General features: G+C 44.1%; 1 protein-coding gene across 1 annotated transcript; it reads right to left on the reverse strand.

Annotated features, from left to right (window-relative positions):
* Window positions 1–2,545: 2,545 nt before the first annotated feature.
* RFC2 (replication factor C subunit 2) lies at window positions 2,546–9,339 on the reverse strand. The gene is made up of 11 exons (XM_068655988.1): window positions 9,148–9,339; window positions 8,485–8,554; window positions 7,784–7,825; window positions 7,288–7,394; window positions 6,051–6,152; window positions 5,384–5,484; window positions 4,781–4,938; window positions 4,352–4,417; window positions 3,776–3,856; window positions 3,313–3,426; window positions 2,546–2,836 (listed from the first exon to the last, which is right to left on the reverse strand). Exons 1-11 carry the CDS (start codon window positions 9,252–9,254, stop codon window positions 2,726–2,728), a joined length of 1,059 nt encoding a protein of 352 aa, XP_068512089.1. The 5' UTR covers window positions 9,255–9,339; the 3' UTR covers window positions 2,546–2,725.
* Between the last annotated feature and the right edge of the window lie 776 nt (window positions 9,340–10,115).

A 10,115-nucleotide genomic window follows, 5' to 3' on the forward strand; every position in this document is an offset into this window, starting at 1 on the left:
TCCACTTTCAGTGATGTTGCACCTATTTGTGGTTCATCTCACAACCAGAGGGAGACATTAAGCACTTAAGACCCGTTTCTCAGCAGTAAAAGATCCTTTGGCAGGCAGCAACAGATCCAGTTAAAGGACTCCCAGAAAGTTCTAGCTGTTAGGTGAGCCAAAACGCTAAAACACAGGGTTCACTGCTCTCCTCGCTAAGCAGGGAGGCAGCTCAGACCAGTTGCATTCTCCTGGCATGAGGTTCCTTCACTGCCAGACTCTGAAAGCTGCAGTGCGTAAGCAGTAGCTAGATGTGCAGCCTGTTCCCTCGCCTTACTGGGACTGAGCAAATTGCCCTCCTTCAGCTCTCCAGAACAGCCAGCTGCAGAGAGGGGTAAATCCTTCCTTAGCTCTGTAAAGCTCCTGAAGTACTTTTCAGGCAGTGATCTCATTATGCTGGAAGATGTCCAGGGACTCTTACAGTAAGTTTCATCAACGCTTCGAGTCTTGTTCTGAAAGACTTCGGGTTTTTTGTGAGGACGTACATGCGTGTTCACTGACCTGCTGTCCTTTCAGGACTCTTTTTTAGGTGCACAAGGATTATTTCTGGTGCTAAACCAAAACTGTTGGCTCCTGCGTTGCTTGACAATAATTCAAGGAGAATCGACATCTCCCGTGGGTACATACAGCTCTTTTTCCTCACGTTAGGTAGGCAGCCAAGTGAGCAACGTGCTTCCTGTTTTCAATGCAGAAGACACATTAAATGCAGTTTTGGCACTGCTGGTACAGCTATCGCAAATGGACCGGGGAGCCTTTGCTAGCTACTGGGAGCAGCAGCTCTGCACTCAAGAGGTGGTGAGCAGCTAAATACGTGAGAACAGGCTGCACTGCTGGCCTCTCAGACTGCTGCTACTCCTCTTACAGGGAAAGGTGAGCAAAAGGAAATCCTCCCAGTGCTGCAGAGGATTAGCTCAGGAGCGAATCAGCTCCAAATTGGAGATGAAAAGCAGCTGCTGAGTATTGTCACAAAGAAAAGCACTTAGCAGGTAGGATCAGGACCTGTGATCCTCCAAGTTTCTCACTTTCACTGGCACCGACAGAGCAAACCACACAACACGCAGGTAGGTGCGTCTGCTGGGGCAAGGAGCAGCCTCATGAATCCTACTAATACAACATTTGTTATTTTATGAAGCTGCCACTGTAACATGTCTTCTTTCTATTCGGCAGTGAACATATTTAACTAGGAGAAGGCAGAGCAGGCTGGCTGTGATGTACAGATGAGGGAAAATCAGTCTAGTGTTTAAATAACGTGTCTTATTTAAGCTTTGGCAAACAAAAGCGATGATGTGTCTGTAAAGGACTCAGTGGCTTAATCATCTTAGTGCATTGTTATATATTTAGCAGTGTTTGTGCTAGTGTTAACAATTCAGTAACTCAGAACCAAACTCACCCCAGTCGGGCTAAAATCTAGTGAAAGAAGAAGGTACTTTGAGTATTGTGCCCATTGTTCCAAGAACTGCTTCCTTTATTCCATTCAGGAGCAACCTCAAACATGCCTGTGCTTTAGCTGTCGATTATCTTGCTTTCCTGCACTTTTGAGTTAAAAAAAGGGTTGTCTTAAAGCTCTGTCAGAGGGGCTGCAGAGCTCTGATGGCACAACTTACAATGCTGCCAGCCCTTGCTGCTGAAACTCCTCACCCCTGTGGCTGAGTTGGAGAAAAGGAGGGTGTAACCAGTGCTGGGGCCGGTCCTTAGACTGAAGCTGCCTGCAGAGGTGGATTTGGTGCTGAAACAATGTGGTTTGGGCAACTGGCTGCTGGGGGTGGTATCTTCAACACAAGGGGCAGGGAGAAGAGCAGGCACCAGTAGCTTGTACTCCTACCATGTTTTGTTTGACTGCTGTAACAACATGCTTCGTTAAGAGCTCTGCTTACAGAAATATATCTGACACCTGATATGGAGGTGGTCAAACTTAATTTATATTTGTTTCTGCATTTCACACTTTATTGCTCCTCTGCACTTGTGGGGTGGTTTCCAAATCTTAGCAGAGAGGAAATCATGATGCTGTAGTTTTTTGGTATGTTGAAATTACTGTAAAATATTACCTAACCTGGACAAGCGAAAACAGAGAACACAAATGCAGAGCGTCCCAGAACTTGGTGTACTTTTTTTTTAAAGATTACAGGTGGAGTGTCCAAAATAAATAGCTGGCATCATCAAGAAATGTATATTTCTCCCGTACATGTTTGGTGGAAACACCTTCCTTACCCCAGCACGTGAAGAGCACCCAGAAATGGCACCTCCACAGCATGCCTCAATTGTAACTCAGTCACGGCTCTGTCTGTGCAAAAGTTTTTTCTTGGTCTCGGTGAGACCACCACTCTTGATCAACCATAAGGTGTAATCACTAACAAGGGGATTGATATTTTGTCTCTCCTGCTGTTAGGTCTTGTTATCATTACCCACGAGCATTTTTGCTGAGTACTAGAGAGACCTTATTGCTTCTCCTTTCTGGCCTGCCACAGTCCTTTCTACCTCAATTACACAACAGGCAGAAGTTCTTGGGTTAAAGATTTCAAAGCTTTATTGATCAAATAAAAAAAAAATACAAGTTATTTTACAATAGAACCTGGTTATTTTTCTGGGATTTAGCAAAACCAGGGGGACAGAATTCATGACATACACGCAGCTGCCGACCTTGCATGTCTTCACCTTCCAGAAGAGGGGTTTCAGCTCCATCGGGTATCTAACTTGCTGCAGGGGCTGCCGTCTTCTGACACAGCCTGGCCAACAGTCCGGCCATTTGCAAAAGCGAGTTCACACCTTCTGCTATTTTCATGTGCGTGTAGCCAATTTCCTGATGAGGAAAACGTTGTCAAGCCTTCTGTTTTTTTCCCACAGTCTGTATGGTGTGACTAATAACACTCCTCTAAATAGAACATATCCCTTACTGCTAAGAAACTATCTTCAGAGTCACGTTAAGATAAAAAAAACATTTTTTGGCAAGACTATTACGTTCCCATGTAGACCAATTAGATCAATTTTTATTTATTTATTTTTGTAATGGAAGCCTGTGCTTCCCCTTTTTTTTTTTCGTGTAAGGAGCACGGTGCTTGTATCTGAGGACAGGTTTTAAGTCTTAAGAGTGATTCCATTATACCAGTTCAACGTTTGTCAACTGGCTGTTAAAATCATTTAATATTTTACTATCCATTGGACTAGAATCTAGTATGCTCTTCAAGAAAGTTCTTAAGGAGCTTTTAGAGGCTTTGATAGAAATAGTAAGTTCAGGCAGCATTATATTTGTTATTAATCCATCGCTGAAACACTGACCTTGATAAATTCCAGTTTCAGATATTCGGGCATTTGAAAGGTTTTGCACACGCGGAAGATGTTACCAATCACATCTTCTGGAGAGTATCCAAGTCTCCACAGGTGAGCAAGAATCTGTGCAGGAAAGAATAATCCCTTGTTTATCTGCAAAACCTAGCAGGTGAGTGAAGTACATTTGGTTTTGGGACAGCTGTATACAGCTAGTGAAAATAAATGTACTACTTATCCAGCAATTCTGTTTAGCAAGTAATTTCAAAACTATTTGTTCTCCCCCCCCACTTTTTTTTTTTTGGCTTGATGGATTATTCATCTGAACAAACTGCTGGATAAAAACGGGACTTAATTTATTAATTCATATACATGGTTTTGCCCTTATTCTAAAGAGCAATGTACACCGAATTCTTCAGAGCAGGCGTTCTTTAAATAAAAGGTGTCTGCAGAGACAAAACCCACGAAAGCCAACCTTGTATGCTTCATCAATATTTGCATTTATGCAGTGCTGTATCATTTCTTTCACAAGCAGAGGATGAGGCTCGTCACATACCTGTATCAAAGAGAAATATTACACTTTAAAATACTAGAACATCCCATATTAAAGCCCCAAGTATTTTCACCAAGTTTCTGTACAGCTGAAATACTGAATCAGACACATCTTACAATCCAAATTAGATTGATTACATTGGAAGTAATATGACTTCTCTGATAACATACATGTAGCTATCTTACCACAGTGCACTCAATAGCACTACATGAGAACACAAGTAAGATTCAAGTTATCACTGTGAAATTTCCCAGCAGTCAGGTGATCCGTGTGCTTTGAGAGAGCTGGGAAGTCAGAAAGCCTCAGATGAGCTGTTCGGGACTGAAGCACTCTGCCTTTTCAAAAGGTACACACACTTCTTTTGACTAATACCTGCTACATACATAGCATGGTCTGCAAACAGGTAAAGACTTTCAAAGTCTCATATACCTGAAGGAAGGTCTCACGTAGTTAGGCAGTGTTAGACTTCCAGCTTTACTGTTTTACAGCATTACTAACCTTAAAGACATTTTCACTGTTTATAAAGCCAAACCCAGAATATGTGGACTGTAAGTTGTTTAATGCCTGCAAAAAGAAAAACAAAGACTTCAGTCATTTTTGGAAGTGCTTCTGGCTCCTCTCCTCAGGAGGAAATACGTTTTTGGGGAAATTACACCAAAAATGAAGTTTTCAGTTAGGCAACAGAATAAACTGTAAATGCATGCAGACATTATTTTCTCCCAGAAATTCAGAATCTGATTTCCAGCAATTTGCTTTTAAGGAGCATATCCACTTTAAAACCTTGCAAAAACAAGCAGTTTAGTTACTCTTGTGCCACGGATCACATCCCCTTTTCCTTATCTCTCCAAAGTTACATCCTTGAGAGCAGCAATTCAAACTTTTTTGCTTTAAGCAGAAGCCTTTGTTTCATTGCCTTCCCCCTTCTACCTGTCTCATATCTCCTTGGGCTGTGAAGATAATGGCTTCCAACCCATCATCTGTATATGGCACATCCTCTTTCTCAACAATTTTCAGTAGCCTCGCAAGGATTTGCGAATCCGTCAGCTTGGTGTACCGCAGCACTGCGCACCGAGATTGAATAGGTTCTGAGGACAGAGATGCGTAATTAGCATTTGAACTATTGCTAAACAAGGGTAGTCTAAAGCTCTACAGTGTGTTAGCCTACAGGCCAGCTCTTTCTGACTTCTGATTGTGTTTCAGAAAGCAAGACAATAAAAGGGGTTCAACATCCAGTTAACAATACACCAATATCATAAACTGTAGCAGAGCTGGATGGAGATTAAGCCCAAAGAAATCTGCTTCTGCAGTCATGCACAGCGCTATCCATTAAAAACAGCTGTTCAGAAGGTTCACTGGCTACGCAAACACGCTCTTCTTTTATTAGCTGGATGTTCAGATGGTTTGAGTTTTCAGAAGTACCAGGGCTTCTTGCAATGAGCAGGCTCAAGGTATTTCTGAAAACTGCTTTGAAAGTACTCAGCAGTATGGGGAGAGTTTAACTAAAACACCCAGGGACTAACAGCACCTTACCTATGATTTTGTCAGAGGCATTGCATGCGAGTGCAAAGCGTGTTGTTTTGGAATAAATTTCCATTGTTCTTCTCAATGCTTGCTGTGCTCCATCTGTCATGCTGAAAGAGAAAAGGAGTTAGGACAGATTTTATCCTTCACTGACTTATAGCAGCAACCTAATAATTATTTTTAGACAAGCTTCAGACTTACTGATATTAGACAGTGCCTTGTAAATTACTTGGTATTCTGGCTTGGTAAGCTAGGCAGCTTTTGCTAGGCATGTGAACAGATCACCCTACAACACAGATAACCGCTGAGGCCTCCATAAAATTAACACACAAAATTAAATCATTAATACTCTGAAAAATACTTTTAATTACATGCAGGTAGAGGAGAATGTCCCATTTCCATCAGCCAGTAAACTGGAAGATGCTAAGATTACATCAAGCTAAATCCTAAAGTGTTTCAACCCAATATTCAGCATCAACTTTGAAACAATGATCTCTACGTGGTGTGAGGAATCTTCTAAAAGCACTGTTCAGTACCCATTTGTTTCCTCCTAAATTGTTTTGATAGCCTGATAGAAACATCTAATACTGTCCAAGACAGCAACTCTGCAGACAGAGAACAGATAAAAAAGATTTCACACGGTAGCTGAAATAAAAAAAAAAAAAACACAACGTACCTGTCTGCTTCATCAAGGATGATTATTTTATGCCGGCCTTTTGGAAGCGTGACCTTTTGCTGGGCAAACATTTTGATTTTGTTTCTCACAACGTCAATGCCTCTGGAACAATAATTCAAGTCACTTATGATCAGTTGGGTGAAATTACACAATGGATTTTATTCGGCAGACACAGTGGCTGAAGGGCTCCTGTGCTCCCCATTCCTGTGCTGTTTGTTTCCGTTCCATCAGCTGTGCCAGTGTAATTGTTGTGAAGCTGTGCTGGTAGCCAGACGGCCAAGCAGAGTCGGATTTAAACACCAATCCCCCTCCTTTTTGGAGGTTTTGAAAAAAGCAATTTAACAGCTTCTGTCATTAGCTTTACTGCCACAAAAGCACTTATGTTTGGCAAACAGTAGGACTAATAAGCGAACAAGGGCAGAACTGTTTAAGTCTGCACTGCTACTTTGCCAGTACTTCACAGAGTCGTACCAATAAACCTGGCCATAGATCAAGACAGTTTAAGAAAAACATCTGGACAGATTTCACCATATTAGCACAACACGGATACCTTCCTAGACTGAGTCCCACTGAAGTATTACTTTTAAAAGTGAAGGATTTTACTTTTTGTTCAGTGTAGAAAATGAATGCTGTACTATCAGTTATAGAACTATAGAATTAAAAAGGCAGGTACAAAGCACTGTACTCTTGAACCCTCCCCAAAACGTCCCTAGAATACGTCAGGACAGGGTCAGCTACAGAGCTTGGGAAATATAATCAGCCTTTAGTGCCTGATCCTCAGAGAAGAGTCAGTGTCCTCTCTATACCTAATACCCATATCCTACAGTTTTAACCCCAACTGTCCTTACTCTTAATTTCTATCACTTCACTTTTTCTCCTAAGTACTGACGAGTTTCATTATAAACAACTCATTCACCTTTTATCAGGATCTTCATGAATGCAGGAAGCATAACTCTTCAAAGTAAATTTGAGAAGACAGTACCGTTATGTATTCTGCACTCCATTTATATTTGTGTGTGTGTGAAAGTACCTATCTAGATATAAACCATCAGGTGATAATATCTATGTTGCTAGTTGGACACCAAAAATTGCCTTTGAGTTGGAAAAACTACATTAAAATAAGTACTAGAGGCCCTACTAAAACAATAAACCTATCAAGCAGAACTGAGTTCAACTAAAAATAAAAATGGATACTTGCTTCTTCGTTAAAAGTTTGACCAGGTTTGTTCACTCTCACCTGTCATTTGAGGCATTCAGCTCCAAAACAGCATCCTTTAACGCGGGACCAAGCAGAGCACGAGCCAAGCAGAGGATACTGGTGGTTTTACCTGTTCCTGGGGGACCCTAGAAATGCAACAATTGCTTATAAGTTTAATGCCATTTTCTAAGCTGTACGCTCTACAATGCTCCCCAGTCATGAAACAGCTGCAACGGAGGAAGCACAGAGAGAACATAGGTCTAAAAGTTGTCTTCAGCATCTTGCCTGCAACAGCGGAGAAGCGTAAGACACGCTCAATTAGCACCTGAGGGGCAAGTTAGTTTTCAGTACTTGAGTAACAGAAGGTAGTTTACTTCTTGTGTATTCTGCTGAAAATACTGCTCTGTAACCATACATTCGACATCATTGTTACCCGTACGCTCAGGTACGATGCAAACAGATACCGAGAGGCTGCTGTGCCTAGATTTCAGAAGCCAGGACCCACAACAGCGAGATACCACACGGCAATACTTACAGCAATGATAATGTTTGGTACATTCCCCTCTTTTGCAAAGACCTAAGAAAGAATAATTAAAAATATACATATAAGAAAATGGTAGGAAGAAATAGTTTCCAATTCTATTCTATTTTAATCATGAGTAACAGAGCTAGCATTTATTTTCTTCCCTCTTGGTTTCTTTCTTTTTTTTTTTTTTAAAAAAAAAAAAAAACACATTGCTGCTTTTATGTTTTTCAGCTGAACTGAAAAGTCAGTTCCTAGAATAATATGGAAAAATGTTAAAGTACTAATTCTCACAGGTCTTTACCCTTTCCTTTCTATTTGCTTTAAAAATATATTTGCTAGTATAAACATTCTGCTAGCAAATGCTGCTTTTACAAATTAATTTGTCATGGAAAATATTTTTCTTCCAGAGAAAAAAAGTGGTGTTTCTGTTTCTTTCTGTAGTAATATGAACTATACTTACTCACTGAAACAATATAACAGGTACACATTTTTACAGTTGTATCATAACTGGGCCAATTTAAGCAACATCCCAGTTCAAGAAGGCCTGTTTCTTAAGGACATTGCTCTATTATGTCCAAAAACTTGTCATTTCTTAAGTAAATCATAAAGTTTTTTGTCCACATGCTCAACTAGAGCTCCACTGGTCTGTGGCTCTGTGCAGAATGGTTTTTTGAGCTAACCCATCAAAAAATAAAGCAACAGCTACACACCTCCAACCTGCTCACCGTGTCTTCATTTCCAACTATTTCACACAGTTTCATGGGTCTGTATTTTTCCACCCTGTAGAAGTAAAACACTTCAGACACACATGGCCAAACTTTCATAGAGCTTTACACTGCCGGAAAAGGAGGCTCACACCACGTTGAACGTCAAGTTGTTTTATTTTGACCAGCGTAAGAAGGACGAAAACACCACAACCGCCTGGGGTTCGCCTTCACGCCTCAGCCTGACAGGACAGGGCTGTCAGGGGAGGCACCGCCTGCGCCTGAAGGGCCAGATCTCGCCCGGGCTGGGCCCCGCAGGGCTGAGCAGGGGTTTCTCGCATCCCACCCGCGGTGAGCACCTCGCAGCCAGCCGCCGAGGGGAGGCAGGGGCCGGATCCCCTGGGCTCGCCCCATGCACGGCTCCCCCCGACCCCAGCCCCCTCACAGCCGCCCCTGAGGTGAAGCGAGGCGACAGCGCGGCGCGAGCCCCCTTTCTTCCCGCCCACGGCTCGCCCCGCCCCCGCCTCTTCCCATTGGCTCCTGCACGCCTAGTCCCGCCCCGCGCCCCGCTCTCCACCAATGGCCGCGCCGCTCGGCCCCTTCCTCCCGCCCACCGCCCGGCTCCATTTTCCCCACCGCCCCGCGCCCCGCGGCCCCCTCAGGCCTCACCAGGGCAGCTCGTAATGGCCGCCGGAGGCGGGAGCGGGCCCCGGGGCGTCGGCGGGTCCCCGCTTCTCGCCCTGGGTCCCGGCCTTCTCCGCCTCCTCCGCCTCCATCGCGGCGGTGGCGGCTGCAGCGGGCCCGAGCCCGTCTTCCCGCCGCCTGCCTGAGGGGAGGAACGCGCTGCGGGCCCGCCTCGTAGGGCGGAGCGGATCCTGCCCCGGCCTCCCGGGGGTGGGCGCTCAGTGGCCGGCAGCGGGGCTCCGGGAGCTCCGGGGGGCGCCTGGGGTGGGCTGGGGGCTCCATGGGGGCAGGCAGAGCCCTCGGCTCTTCTGGAGTGTCCCCCCTCTGTGACATGTTGTGTCAAAGCTGTGTGTCCCCCCTCAAGGACATGTTGAGTTGTTTAATAAAAAAGCTACTGGATTTGCACCTCAGGAGAATAAGCCTTTGTTTCTTTTTCATCTAACCACGTTTGTTTCCCCCTATAAAATGAGAACAATAAAAGATGCACCACAAAATACCGTATTATAAGGTGCAGTGCTGTGAATGTTCAAATTCACGTAGCGGTAGGTATTTGTCCTAAATCCCAGCACTTCCTGAGGCCTTCGTACATCCCGTACTCTGCTCATGTTCAGCACAATGACGCTTGTTTCGGCTCAGTGAGCGCAGGGTCTGTCCCTCAGTCTGGGCTCTAATCCCTTGGGAATGCTTCTAATTTAAGATTGAATCACAGAATCGTCTAGGTTGGAAGAGACCTCCGAGATCACCCAGTCCAACCTCTGACCTAACCCTAACCAGTCCTCTACTAAACCCTATCTCTGAGCTCTACACCTAAACGTCTTTTAAAGACCTGCAGGGATGGTGACTGAACCATCCCTGGGCAGCCCATCCCAATGCCTCACAACCCTTTCGGTAAAGAAGTTCTTCCTAAGATCCAACCTAAACCTCCCCTGGCACAACTTCAGCCCATTCCCCCT

This window comes from Anas acuta, chromosome 19 (genome assembly GCF_963932015.1).
Source record: "Anas acuta chromosome 19, bAnaAcu1.1, whole genome shotgun sequence".
NCBI classification, from domain to species: domain Eukaryota; kingdom Metazoa; phylum Chordata; class Aves; order Anseriformes; family Anatidae; genus Anas; species Anas acuta.

Bases quoted from the DNA above. Each gene is read 5' to 3' on its own strand.
- RFC2 (XM_068655988.1), bottom strand. From the start codon at position 9,254: ATGGAGGCGGAGGAGGCGGAGAAGGCCGGGACCCAGGGCGAGAAGCGG. The intron at 7,826-8,484 runs GTGTGTAGCTGT...ATTCTTTCTTAG, and splicing joins ACACGGTGAGCAGGTTGGAG to GTCTTTGCAAAAGAGGGGAA. The intron at 7,395-7,783 runs GTAAGTATTGCC...TTGCATTTCTAG, and splicing joins TACCAAACATTATCATTGCT to GGTCCCCCAGGAACAGGTAA.